The sequence below is a fragment of the Podarcis gaigeae genome, assembly GCF_964106915.1.
Source record: "Podarcis gaigeae genome assembly, chromosome: 8".
In the NCBI taxonomy this organism is placed as follows: Eukaryota; Metazoa; Chordata; class Lepidosauria; order Squamata; family Lacertidae; genus Podarcis; species Podarcis gaigeae.
In genome coordinates this window covers 4,943,067-4,956,764 of record NC_139684.1, presented here as the reverse complement: position 1 = coordinate 4,956,764, position 13,698 = coordinate 4,943,067, and the positions used below count along the sequence as shown (strand labels likewise).

Here is a 13,698-nt window from a genome sequence, read left to right as displayed (position 1 = left end):
GATTGGACCGAGTCTCTGACCTGTTACAGAAATAGTAGCTAACGCCTCAGTCTAAAAAGCATTATCAGCATTCGGAAGGACTGGTTTCTATATAGCAGAAGCTGCAGCCACAAGCATAAGCGTCAAGGCATAGGAGCAGAACTGTTACCTCGGTATTCCACACATTCAGCAGGGCTTTGACCATTTATGCAGCCAAGGACCAATGCTGAGCTGGGAAAAGGGGCTGTGGTCGTATGTTCATTTAAATAGTGTAAATGGCAGAGTTAGAGGTGTTTGTTCAACAGCAAGTTTGAAACCATGCTCTTTTCTGTACTGTGCTGGGACAAGCAATCCTTTGTGAGGAAGTAAAGAAGAATTGCAGCCTTTGCTTCTTCCAGTCCTTTTATCAAAAAGGCAGCCTGGGATGTTGAATGTACCTCCAACTGCAGCCTTTGTGGTTCCTGCTTAGGGCAACACTGCCTCCTAGTGTTGCTAAGCAGAACTTGATTTTGCTTACAGTGGACCCCAGTCCAAACAGCAGGGGATGGAAGGCCTGTTACAAACCAAGGTCTGCTGCTGCCAGAAACAGTATCCCCTGGGTCAAGTTCAGTGTTCGAAACTCCCATTGTTCTAGGCACATTTTGCAACAGGGAATTTCATTAGCACGAGCAATTTGAGCTCTGGGCGCAGTACTGTGCCTAACATTTCGGATTTAAACTGCAGAGTGGAAGGAGGACCTGTTTTTTGCCTCCCCACTTCCAGCTACTCTCTGAAGACAGGAGAAGAGACCCTCTTAAGAATATTAGGGGGGTGGGCAGGTGAAGGACCAGACCATGTGAAAAATGAACGTAATGTTTTAGCTGCAGTTCATTCATTTCCAGCTTTGTATTCTTGTTATAAAAAAAAGAGCAGCTAGACATTCCATTGTTACACTCATAAGAAGAAGAAGAGTTTGGATTTGATATCCCGCCTTTCACTCCCTTTAAGGAGTCTCAAAGCAGCTAACATTCTCCTTTTCCTTCCTCCCCCACAACAAACACTCTGTGAGGTGAGTGGGGCTGAGAGACTTCAAAGAAGTGTGACTGGCCCAAGGTCACCCAGCAGGTGCAGGTGGAGGAGCGGAGATGCGAACCCAGTTCACCAGATTACAAGTCTACAGCTCTTAACCACTACACCACACTGGCTCTCCAAGGTTTAAGGTGCCATTTAGCTGCTAGCTTTCATATCTCAGTTTCTAACACTGGTCAAGTTCTTCCCTCTCCTCTCCCTAACATTTAATGCCATCGTGCCACCTATTTTCCTATCAATTTGCTTCACAACATTGAATGGTCTAAGATCATTTGTACTAGAGAAACGGGAAGCAGGGGACTTTCCCCGAGGCTGGTGTTGATGTCGCTGGGAAGTGCTAATTCTGCCTGATATCTTTTTAAATGCCACTGGCTGCTCACGGTGCAGGTAAAGGTAAAGGTACCCCTGCCCGTACTGGCCAATCGTGTCCGACTCTAGGGTTGCGCGCTCATCTCACTCTATAGGCTGGGAGCCGGCGCCGTCCAAAGACACTTCCGGGTTACGTGGCCAGTGTGACGACGCTGCTCTGGTGAGCCTGCACCAGTGCCGCACACGGAAACGCCGTTTACCTTCCCGCTATAAAGCGGTACCTATTTATCTACTTGCACTTGGGGGTGCTTTCGAACTGCTAGGTGGGCAGGAGCTGGGACCGAACGACGGGAGCTCACTCCGCCGCAGGGATTCGAACCACCGACCTTACGATCAGCAAGTCCTGGGCACTGAGGTCTTACCCACAGCGCCACCCGTGTCCCACGGTGCAGTGTGTGCTTAAATCACGTCCATACCATGAGCAACACTTAGTGCTCTACTTTGCCTGGACCCTGCTTGGTGTCTCTGTTCAAGTGCTGAAGAATGCAGTGCTATCGTTTGCAAACTCCACACATCCTTTGTCCACAAAGAAGTCTGAATTTGGTTCCCGGTGCACAGACCAGCTGATGCATTCAACCTGTGCAAAGTCAGTTCACTTGCAGGTGTTTGCAGTAATTGCATAGGTAATTACTGGGTACAGACCCTAACAACCCAGAAAGTCCAGCCTCAGTTTTGCTTTTGTGTTTTTGTACACTCTAGGGGTGACTCAAAGCAGAAACTGTGTGAATGGGAGAAGGCTCAAGCTTGCTGGTGTTTATCTGAGAGACTGAACTCAAAACATTGGAATTGGTTCAATTTAGTTTATTGTAGAAATATATTGCAAAATATGCCAGTAAGGGGGTGGTAATTAGCCAAGGCAGCTGAGCAACTGGACCCTCTGCTCCACCCTCACCTGTAATCTGTCAACTGTGCAAAATAGGGTGGCGGGAAAAATCAGCAATCATAGGTCGGCACACAGGTGAGTCTCAGAGTAGAAGTGGAGAGTGCATGAATTAATTTTGTCCCAAGAAGCGACTGAAAATGCTGTTTGAAAGGAAAGAGGCAGAAGTTTCTAGTGCAGCTGCTTAAAAAGAAGAAGTGGGTCATTTGTAGTGAAGCCCTGCTGCATTCCGGCTCCTGGCGCGTTCCCCAGTCAAATGGCTGGCTGATACCCACAAAGGCTGACCAGCTACAGGGCAGGGGTTGTGCAAACCAAGCTGTGCAAGAACTGCATGACGAGTTCAAGGGAAGGTGATGGTGGTGAGAGGCATAAGCTCCAGGGTCTGTTCAAGGGAAGTGCGCTGCTCCTGGTAGTCGGTGGTGTGACCATTTCTGTAGTGGCCATATTCAAACTTAATCCTCAGTTCACCAATTTTTGACTGGGGGAGGATATCTGGAATCCACTCAATGATGAAAGGTGTCGGTTCCTTCTGATCAGGGGATGTGTTGCCTGGGAGGAAGGAAGGCAGAAAGAGGAGCACTTTGGACCTTCTTTCCCCATTGTGTGTGAAAAAAACCCAAGTTTCTCCAAGAGGAGGGTTGGATTAGCTTCCAACTCTACAAATCTGTGAGCTGGTGGGAAAAGAAGGCTCCTTTGAGGTGCAAAGGGATCAGCTTATACACCTACCGACTTTCAGGAAGGTTTTCAACTCCAGAGGCCGGAGGACTGGCTGCTTCTCCAAACGCCCGTAAGTGTCTGGGATGCTCTCCACCTCAACTTTGGGGCACTTAAAGGGCTCGTAGGTGCCATCCTGGTTCTGGATGAAGCTGCGTGTGATTTTCAGAGGCATCTGGGAAGAGGAGTTGGGAATGGGAGATGAAAACACAGGATTTCTGAACAGGCAAATGAGAGGAGCGGCATCCCTTTGCAAGAGGCCCTTTGTAAGCCCAGAGTTTGATCCTCACCCTGCAGAAACCAGGGTGCCAAAGTTCTGGGAGTTGAGTAAGAACCTAAGAAAAGCCTCGCTGGATCAGGCCAGTGGCCCATCTAGTCCAACATTCAGTTCTCACAGTGGCCAACCAGATGCCTGCGGAACCCTGTAGTTTCCAGCAATTGGTATTGGGAAGCATTGCTGCCTCTGACCGTGGAGGCAGAGTCGAGCCATCAGGGCTAGCAGCCACCAGGAGTCCTCTCCTCCATGAATTCATGAATTTCTCTAACCTTCTTCTAAAATCATCACAACTAGTAGATCATAAGAGAATAGTTCTAGGAAGCTCATGCTAACCCCCAGAGGCCAGTTCCTCGAACTTTTAATCCCAGGATGCAACATAAAATGTTATGCCTAGCGCTGGCCCTTCCTCCCCAACCCCCCAATGAATGCCCTCCCATCTGTTCACAAAACAGAGAAAACCCGTAGACAAGAAGGAGCAAGGGGGTGTGTGTGTCTTACCTCAAGGGTATCAAAGATCTGTTTGACTTGCAAGATGTTTGTGATGTGCCACGTATATTTGGAAAAGGTGCCCAGGGGCAAAGCGTCTTTCCGGACAAAAGCTGGAAAGGAAGAAGCCCATCAAGGTGGTGTGATGGCGGCCACATTCCTCCTCCTGTGGCCAGCTCCAATGGCAGAGGGAGCCAACACGGCACCCTCGAGCTGCTGCTCCCTACAATTCCCATCATTCCTGACCTTTGGCCATGCTGGCTGAGAGTGATGGAAGGTGGCGTTCAACAACACCTGGAGGGCATCTGTTGGCTGTCCCTTTCACATGGTGTTGAGAAAGGGGACAAAATGTGATCTCAAGGGAGTCACAGAAACAGATGAGTTGTAGAGTTGGAAGGGACCACAAGGGTCATAATCACTGTGGCATAAAGTTCTTCAGAGGCCACAAGGGGAGGCTGTTCAGAGAGACCTTTCAGCCCTGCAGCATGCAGTTACAAGGGACTGCTTCCTTCAGCTGCTGCTCCCACTGTCCCTGAGAGTTCCCAGAATTTTAGAGCTGGAAGGAGACCTAAAGTAGGCTTCCTCAACCTCGGCCCTCCAAATGTTTTAAGACTACAATTCCCAGCATCCCTGACCACTGGTCCTGCTGGCTAGGGATCATGGGAGTTGTAGGCCAAAAACATCTGGAGGGCCGAGGTTGAGGAAGCCTGACCTAAAGGGTCATCTAGTCTAACCCCTGCAAGGCAGGAATCACAGCTAAAGAACCCCTGACAGGTGGCCATTTGACCTCTGCTTAGAAACCTCCAGCTTCCTAGTGAGTCAGTCTCACTGTCTTACAACTAGGAAGTTCTTCCTAATGTTTAGTCAGAAGCTTGTTATTTGAAGCCATTGGTTCTGGTCCTCTCCTCTGGAACAGCAAAAACAACAACCTGGCTCCATCTTGGTCCCCTTCCTCTGCACACCTTCCAGCTGGTCAATATCCTTCTTAAACTGTGGTGCCCAGAACTGGACACAGGACTCCAGGTGGGGTGTGACCAAGGCAGAATAGAGTGGGACTATGACTTCCCTTGATCTACTTCTGCTGCAGCAGCCTAGAACAGTATTAGCTTCTCTTGCTGCTGCATCACACTGCTGACTCATGTTAAGCTTTCTTACGCCTCAATGCAACCTTTCTATTACAAAGCATCAATGTGCAGCTAATATCCCAAGTGGCTTCCCACAGAAAAGATGCTCTAAAGGTTGAGTACCTGTGGTCGAATTTGGCATCCGCTTCTTGATGCTCCCAACAGAAATCCTCTGCTGGAGAGCCTCAAAGAAAGCCTGGGGGATGTGGAACACCAGTGGCTCTGGTTTGCCTGGGTAAAAACATGGACAAATGAAGAAATGCTTTTGAGAGGAACAACATGATAATGTTTAGACATTTCAACAAGGGCCAAGGCTCAAGCTAGATCATAAAAAAGGAAGGGGGGGGAACCTATTGAGGTGAAAACTCTTGAAATAATTCACAAAGATAACCAAATAGGAGGTTGGATGTTTAAGAGTGAAAGAGAGAAAAACTCACAGCTATGGGATAGCTATGTAGGATTTCCTCTGGGTGAATATTTTGTGGGCAGCCAGTGAACAGATGGAGACTGGTGTGTGAGAGAGAGACAAGAGAGCTCAACCATCCCAAAGTTCTGATATATGGGGCAGTTTTTATCAGTTAGTCCAATTCTCTTCTATGCTCAAACACATACATATATATTTTATTGACTGGCTCCTAGATTTAGCAGGCATTCTGCTTGCAACTGCCTAGGTGAAGTGATGGGAAGTCCTGGCCAAAGCAAGGTGTTCTGCTTTCTGCATAAAGAATATATTAATGGTTGCTTGGGGGTGGACAAGCCATCTCCTTGCTGCAGGTCCTGCGCCTGCAACGGCTGGGAGATCAGTCAGGCTGATTTGCAGTAAGTGTACACAATTTTTAAGGAAGTACTAGAACTGGCCATTTTGATGTTTTCGACATCTTTCTTTGGTACTCCTGCACCCAACCACTCCCACAAGCCCTCTTTTGGGTCTGCAGTTCACAACAGCACTACGTTCAGCTGGGAACCAGGAGTGCCACTAAAGATTGAGTCTGTGACTCCAGAAAGCAGTATAGGAGTACAGGAGGAGGTGGCAGGAGGTTCTTGATTGGCTCCAGTCAATCAACCTTGTCTAGATCTGGTTTCTGCTGCTGCCAGTTTATTTGAGCCCAGCGTGTAAATTAAACATAGTGAGAGGGCTTCTCTGCCAGTTTCATTTAGCCATAAATGCTCTCTCTCTCCCCCCCCCCCCCTAAGAAATTAACAGTGTCGAGTGCAACCTGACTCCAATCATATCAGTACCATCTAAGTGCTACTGGAGAATAGCCTTAGGCAGACAAAAGCCACTCACACAAGACACTGCAGGGCATTCCATCCGATGATCCTCTTATAATATGAACAAGGATTCAAGCGATAAAGGTGAGATCAGAGGAGACTTACCGTCAAACTGGTAATGCATGGCTTGGTGGATGCGTTCAGTGACACTGGCCAACCACTCTTGGAAGGACAAAGTTACTTGCGATTCATCAAGCAGCTGACTGCAAGCTAAGGAAAAGGAAAACTTTTCACCTAAGCACATCAGGCCAATGGCCTCCTGTCTCACAGTCTCTAGTCCAGCCTCCTGGCTCACAGTCTCCTGTCTTTAGTCCAGCCTCCTGGCTCACAGTGGCCAACCAGGTGCCTCTTTTGGGAAACCTGCAAGCAGGACCTGAACCATAGCTGTCAACTTTTCCCTTTTCTTGCGAGGAATCCTATTCGGAATAAGGGAATTTCCCTTAATAAAGGAAAAACGTTGACAGCTATGACCTGAACTCCCCCCCCCCCCCCCACTGGAGAACAGCCTCTACTAAAGGCCTTGTAAAGAAGCCCAAATTCGGGAACAAAGGGAGAGAAAAACTAAGAGGAAGGTACATTTGGCAAATCCTCATTGCGATCAACTCCCACCCGGAAACCTATGTCCCCACTGTGGAAGGATGTGCAGATCCAGAATTGGCCTCCACAGCCTTTTACAGACACACCCCTAAGGCTGTGTTCATGGAAGACAATCTTACTCGGTCACAAGTACTCACCAAGAGACAATCTAAAAATATGTGAATGACACAAAAGGAAAAAGGGATAGAGAGGGGAAAAGAAAACAAGCAAACACAGGCACTCAACTATTAATGTTACAAAGTTCTTATAATGACCAGCTTTCACTTTAGGATGCTCAGAATCTTAAGAGAGACAAGGTCAGCGCTGAGGTTTCAAGTCTTCAATTTCTTATATTAATTTATTTCCTCGTGGAGAGGAAAGGGAGTGTAATACAGTTCCCCAGACATGCATATAAGGCAGGAAGACCAAAAAGCTGAAGGAACTAAAGAACACAGCTGGAAAGTAGAGTGTAGGCTGAGCAAAACTGGCCTTTTGTGGAAAACCCTCTCAGTCCATGTCTGCTTTGCGTTCCTTGCAGCTTGCTGAGCCGGCAGAAAGAAAACTCACCTTGCCTTTTCAGTGAAGCAACCGCTGGCTTTTTCAATCCACTTTTGCGCAGGTTTGTGTTTGCCACCTCTTGAGACAAGAGGGGGCCACTTGCTTGTGTGCCTTAAAAGTAAAAGTTGCAACAGCTTTAGAATGAGTAGCACTGGGAAAGCAAAGATGGTGCCGGCCAGATGTTGTTGAACTACAACTCCCATCAGTCCCAGCTAACATGGTTAACGGTCCGGTCAGGGCAGGGTGATGAGAGTTGTAGTCCACAATGTCTGGAGGATATTGCCTTGGTGACCCCAATGCATTTAAAATGCTTCCCATGGGTCTCTTCTAATTGTGGGAGTATCCAAGCCACACAGGACTCAATGAAGGCTCTAGCACTATAACAAGTGCTGCTAGTAGCTATGATGATCCCCGAAAGGCAAACTCTGCACTATGAATGCAGGTAAGAATCATCCGTATCAAAGTGGAACATGTAACACAAACAAGTCAAAATTTAATATTCTCACCCATTCCTTCATCTTTTTTCCTCTTTTTGGCCTTGGAGGCAGCCGCCTCTCCAGAGCTCAAGGCGGATTCAGGCTGACAGAGAAGCTGGGCTCCTACTGTTGACTTCAGACCTGGAGTTGCAGGAGAGAAGAGGTTGAAGGTTTGAGTCTTCACTCTGCGTTTCTCGTCGTAAAATGTGAGCTTAAATGCAGTGAGCTCCCTTTGCTTCTAAGCCTGGCCTACAGGGACTGTCCGTGGGATTCCCAGGGTGAGCTGCAGGGGCCCAGCCCTTCCAAGGTATTCCAGTCTGCGCACCCACACACCCCACATACAGGCATGGCAGGGGGATTCTTTACTTCATGCATTTGGCCTGAGCTGTCTGCTGACCACATCCTTTCAGCCTCACTCATGTTCTCTGACCTTACCCACCGCTGGAATCATAGCTGAGGAAATCTGCAAACTCCTGGGCCAAGAGATCATCGCTGGCAAAGGCACAGAGGCAGGCAAAGAAGTGATTGCATTTCTGGCTTGCCTCTTCCTTAGCAGAGGCCACCTTGCTGGACTTCAGCGACTGGCAGGAGCAGAGGAAACGGTGTTCCGCCCTGCTCTTGTGGCCAGCCTTGTGGGAGAAGGAGATGTGGAGGTAACCCAAGCTATGCTTCTGGCTGGCTTTGCACTTCACCACTAGGATGTTCTTGGTAATCCTCTGAACTAGGGGCCCTGTGGACTCCGTGGCCAACTGCCATAAGGTTTGCTTTGTCTCAGCAGAGGCCTGCAACGAGTTCAAGACTGAGCTTTTCAGGGGCAACGGGGTGGCCTCTGCCTGACAGTTCACAGCCAGCTTAATGTGCTGGCACTGGTTTTCCACCACCCCTTGTGCAGCCGCCTTCAAACACGATGGGACGTAGCAGCGCCCAGAGCTGAGCTGTGTGATGATGGTCCCGTCTACTGCCTGGATGGTGGTCTCCGAAACTCCCAGCTCCACAAAGCACCGGTACTCTGGCCCCCTGTCCCTCTGCCGCACTGAATAGACCTGTAGATCAGAGCCAGTGTTGATTTTGACCGCGTCGACACCGGCCTGCTTCCGGGTGCCGTAGCGGAAGATGGTGCCGCAAGTCTTGTTCTTGCAGCTCAGCCCGCGGGTGCCGTTGTAGGTGCCGCACCGGGGGCATTTCCTGATGCCTCTCAGGGTAGCTTTCCCCAAGTCTGATAAGAAAGCTGGGACTTTACTCCTGGCAGGGTTTGATTCCATCCTTCAGGCAGCCTGGACAAAAGGAAGGCACAAAGAAATGAGAGAGCTGATCAATTGGAATGCCTCGCTCCAAGTGCATTCAAGCAATGGTGCTCTGTAGGGGCTTTCAGAAGCAAACATGATGTCAGAGATGATCTGTTTGTTGTTGTTGCTAAAAAGAAGCTGCAAGGGGGTCAGTTTTGAGCAGCTGTGCAGGAAGCACAAAAAAGAGCTGTGGTTAGCTATGGACAGACAGAACCATATAGACATCATAGCTCCCTGTATATTCACATCTCAGCAGCAGATACAACTACAGCATGTGTGTGTGTGTGTGTGTGTGTGTGTGTGTCGGGGGGCAGGTTAGCCCCCTCCACCGCAGTATGACCTAACACTCTGCTTTCAACAAAAATTAAAAAATGCTTCTGAGGTGTCAGGTCTCGTTTGTCCCTCAGGTACACCCGACCTTTTCAACCTTATGAAACACACACAGCTTGGTTCATCTTGTCTTCATTTTCCCTATATGCCCTTTTAAATCTGGAGTGATAAATATGGCATTGGAAGCAAAGGACCCCTATTAACATCTGAACTCCGTTCAAAACACTAATCACTTCAGACATTCATTTTCCAGGTTGCTAACCTTAGGTGACCTTTCCTGCAAGGAGGATCAGATTAAGCAGAACTGCTCCAAAACTTGGGCATCTCAGTCCAGTTCGACTTGGTGGGCCACATTACCAATCAACAACAAAAAATGTGTGTATGTGGAGAGGTATCTATACTGTGCAAATCAAAGCCTCGGTTTCCCACCTCCTAAAATGGGAGGAAGGAACCTTCCTTACAGGACGGCAGAATGAATAAAGTGACCTAAATAAATAAATTAGGTGCAGTGAGGCTGTTGGACTCCTGACTCCCAACAACTGAATCCAGTGTGGCAGCAGGTCAAGAATGATAAGAGCTCTCCTCCGGCAACACCTGGAGGGGGGGACCATGTTGGCTGTCCCTGATGCACAGCATCAAACATACCAATCCCCACTCCTGCTTCCCCCAAAGTCCAATGGAACATCATTAACCAGTGCTGTTCAGTCCAATGTCCAGCTATCCATGTTGAAAGTAATATAATCTGTTAGGTGCCTGTTTTACATGACCCCAGAACTGAGGATGGACCAGAAGTGGTGGGATCTAGTGATGCCATGAATCATTCTCAAGATTCTGGCAAGAACTCGGACCATCAGCCCAGTGGTGTCACAATGCAGCATTTTCTGGCAAGGAACCTCTGCTGTGATGTTCCAGTGAGGTCATAAAGGGGAAAAGATGCATGTGAAATGTGCATCTTGCCACTAGCCCTTGCATTTTCAGATTGAGTCAGAGGAGTCTTAGGAAGTTACACATATTGGAACTCACTGCTGCTGCTGCTGGAAGGCAAATGTTGATTTGGGGACTGCTCTCTCTCTCCCGATCTCTGTCAATAGTGCAGGAGGAAAGGACTGATCAGATTCTGTCTAGGTCAAGGTCCAGTGGACAGCCAGGCAGGCCCTTTACCTACTTAGAAGCATCACCCCCCACAACCCAGATGCATCATCGCTTCCAGCCTACTTTTAGCTCTAAGGGATGCCCTGCATTTCAGATTATTCACAACACATCTCAAACTATAAACAAATGCAGAATCATGAAAATAAACAAAACTCCTCAATAAATAGTACAAAAAGGTGAATTCAAGGGGGAGGCAATCATTTAATTATTTTTTTTATATCTCACCTTTTTTTCTAAGGAGCTCAAGGTGGCGTATATTGTTTCCCCTCTCCTCATTAATCCCCACAACAACCCTGAGAGGTAGGTTAGACTGAGAGGCAATGACTGGCCCAAGGTCATGCCAAGTGAGCTTCCTGAGTGGGAATCTCCCAGATCATAGTCAGCACAGAGGGCTGGATTGAAAGCCCCTGATTCTTGATCCCCAAGCCACACCAATCTTGAGGTACAGCACTGAAAAACTGCAAAATGCCCACCCTACCTGATATGAACCAGTAGGAGGGCTTAGAATGTGGTTGTAGATTTGCTGTCTCAATCCCCTCAACCCCATTTAGGATTGCTCTGCCCTGCCCCAGTATCTGCCAGAACTCATAATTCATTTCTCCTCCCCCCATTCCATGGTTCCAAGAAGTCTTCCTAGTTCATGAACTATTCCACAGTCCATCAAGTTGTCTGGTCACCTGCCAGCCAAATGATCATTAAAATGAGAGTTCAGAGCTAGGAGAGTGGCAGTTTTTGTTTTTTTAAATCGTTTGCCCACTCTTCCTCCAGGCACCAGAAAGCAGCACACACAACTCTCCTCTTACCTATTTTATTCTCAGAACAATCTTATGAGGTGGGCTACATTGAGAGAGAATAACTGGCCAGATGTTTTGGACTACAACTCCCAGCAATGGAAGCTTAGCCATATGATTCTGGGGCTAATGGAAGTTGTAGTGCAAATGATCTCTAAGACACCAGGTTGCGGAATGGTGCTGTAACCACTACCTAACAGTCTCCAATGTATTATTTGTAGAGGTTCAAATCAATTCACATATTTTGTTGTGAAACTTGCAAAGGTTTCCACCTCTTTAGCCACCCAGTAAGTCATCACATAGCATTCCTTTGCAAGTAGTACTCCTGAAACAAGCAGCAAACCAGAAAGCAGTGATTCAGGCATTTTTAAGAACATAAGAAGAGTCTGCTGGAAGTCACCCAGAGTGGCTGGGGCAACCAGTCAGATGGGCAGGGCACAAACAATAAAATCATCATCATGGTTGTTATTATCATCATCAGGCCAATGGCCCATCCAGTTCAGCATTCTGCTCTCACAGTGGCCAGCCAGATGCTTGTGGGAATCTGCGGCGAGCAGGATGCGAGCCCAAAGATCAGCCCTCTCCCCTCCTGTGGTCTCCAGCAACGGGCACGCATTGTTGCCTTCGGCGGCGGCAACAGCAGAGCCAGCCTGGCAAATCGGGGCAGCGGCTTCCTGCCCCCTCGCCGCCGTGTGCAGCCCCCCCAGCAGGCGGTGGCAGCAGCTTCCAGGGGCGAAAGAGACTCACTTGGACAGAGACCGGGCAGGGAGGGAGGCGAGGAGGCATTCGTTCCCTTCACAAAGGGAAGGCTCAGGGCCACGTGGCCCGTGCGAGCTTCTTCAGGGAGGCAGGAGAAAGCACTCTGCCCATGTTCAGAGGCACCCTGCCTTCTCAGAAGCCAGACTGCGTTTTGAGAAGCAGAGAGGCGGCCCCACGGCGGGCCACCCCTCCTGCGCCCCCTTGGACGCGCAGCTCAGCCGGCCCGACAAGCAGCCATCCTCCGACCCCGCGCTTGACACCTTCCGCATGGCGTCACCAGCAGCAGCTGCGCGACGTGCGGCGATGACGTCACGGGCCGGCAGCGGCCGCGCCCCCTCCTCGGTCGCATGGCAACCGCGGGCGGGCGGGCGGGGCGGGAGAGGTGAGGCCTAGGCCAGAGAGTCTCCCTCCAGCCCGCCCAACGTCACTTCCTGCCGCTCCCTCCGCAGCGGGCGCCCAGCAGGACCCTTCCCCTTCCCGCCGAGGCCCCCGCCGCATCGCCTTTTACCTGGGCGGCCTCCTCAGCCTCGGGCCCCAGCCGGGCGGGCGGGCGGCCGGCCGGCGGAGGAAGTCGGCGAGCGGCCTCCGCTATGGCTCCTTACAAACGGCTCGCGGGTCTCGTCTGTAAGAGCGGCTCCCATTGGCGCAGCGGAGGCGCCGCTGGCTCGCAAAGCACGACGGGAAACGCAGTCCGGCTGCCTCCCAGGGTCGCGGAAGTCCCGTGCGGGGCTCCTCCTTATGTAAAAGGACCCGAGAGCTCTAGGGAAAGGATGGGGCGGGGGGGGGGAATATGAGGCCGATGGGTCAGGGCTGCGCTTTATTCCTTACAAGCGTAGCACGAAACTGCACCTACCTGGCTTTTGGGGCGGCGTGGGCTTTGCAACGGTCTCGCCTAGTTTACTTAATGTTCTTTCGTGTTAAAAATGCCCCTGAAGGGCGGCTTGGATGCCCCCTTGCGATTCCCTCGCTCAGGCAAGCCCTGGCACGCCTTTAAAGGACGGCTCTCCGTTTTCTCCCTCTGAGGCAGGGTGACTAGCACCGAGGCAGGATGTCAAACCTACTTACTAAAGTGGCAATTGTTCTTTAGTCGTGTCCAACCCTTCATGACCCCATGGACCAGAGCACGCCAGGCACTCCTGTCTTCCACTGCCTCCCGCAGTTTGGTCAAACTCATGTTCGCAGCTTCGAGAACACCAACCAACCATCTCATCCTCTGCCGTCCCCTTCTCCTTGTGCCCTCCATCTTTCCCGACATCAGGGTCTTCTCCAGGGAGTCTGCTCTTCTCATGAGGTGGCCAAAGTCTTGGAGCCTCAGCTTCAGGATCTGTCCTTCCAGTGAGCACTCAGGGCTGATTTCCTTAAGAATGGATAGGTTTGATCTTCTTGCAGTCCATGGGACTCTCAAGAGTCTCCTCCAGCACCAGAATTCAAAAGCATCAGTTCTTTGGCGATCAGCCTTTATGGTCCAGCTCTCACTTCCATACATCACCACTGGGAAAACCAGAGCTTGAACTAGACGGACCTTTGTCGTTAAAAAAAGTGGCAATATCACTCCCCATAAAGTGAAGCTTGGCCGCAACTGCAAAGTCTCAAGAGTGCAA

At 49.9% G+C, this 13,698-nt stretch overlaps 1 protein-coding gene across 7 annotated transcripts; it reads right to left on the bottom strand.

The window, feature by feature from the left end:
* Positions 1-2,202: 2,202 nt before the first annotated feature.
* On the bottom strand, positions 2,203-12,716 carry LOC310851112 (uncharacterized protein C2orf42). 7 transcript variants are annotated; one of them, XM_083753285.1, is made up of 10 exons: positions 12,606-12,716; positions 10,366-10,476; positions 8,219-9,053; positions 7,810-7,920; positions 7,313-7,414; positions 6,275-6,379; positions 5,021-5,128; positions 3,786-3,886; positions 3,023-3,185; positions 2,203-2,845 (listed from the first exon to the last, which is right to left on the bottom strand). In XM_083753285.1, the coding sequence occupies exons 3-10, from the start codon at positions 9,039-9,041 to the stop codon at positions 2,637-2,639; spliced, it is 1,722 nt and encodes a 573-aa protein (XP_083609411.1). In that variant the 5' UTR covers positions 9,042-9,053; positions 10,366-10,476; positions 12,606-12,716; the 3' UTR covers positions 2,203-2,636. The 7 variants fall into 7 exon arrangements, with proteins under 7 accessions (XP_083609411.1, XP_083609410.1, XP_083609407.1 ...); XM_083753284.1 differs by lacking the exon at positions 12,606-12,716 and adding an exon at positions 12,086-12,397; XM_083753281.1 differs by lacking the exon at positions 12,606-12,716 and adding an exon at positions 12,086-12,380 and having other exon boundaries at positions 10,088-10,476.
* Between the last annotated feature and the right edge of the window lie 982 nt (positions 12,717-13,698).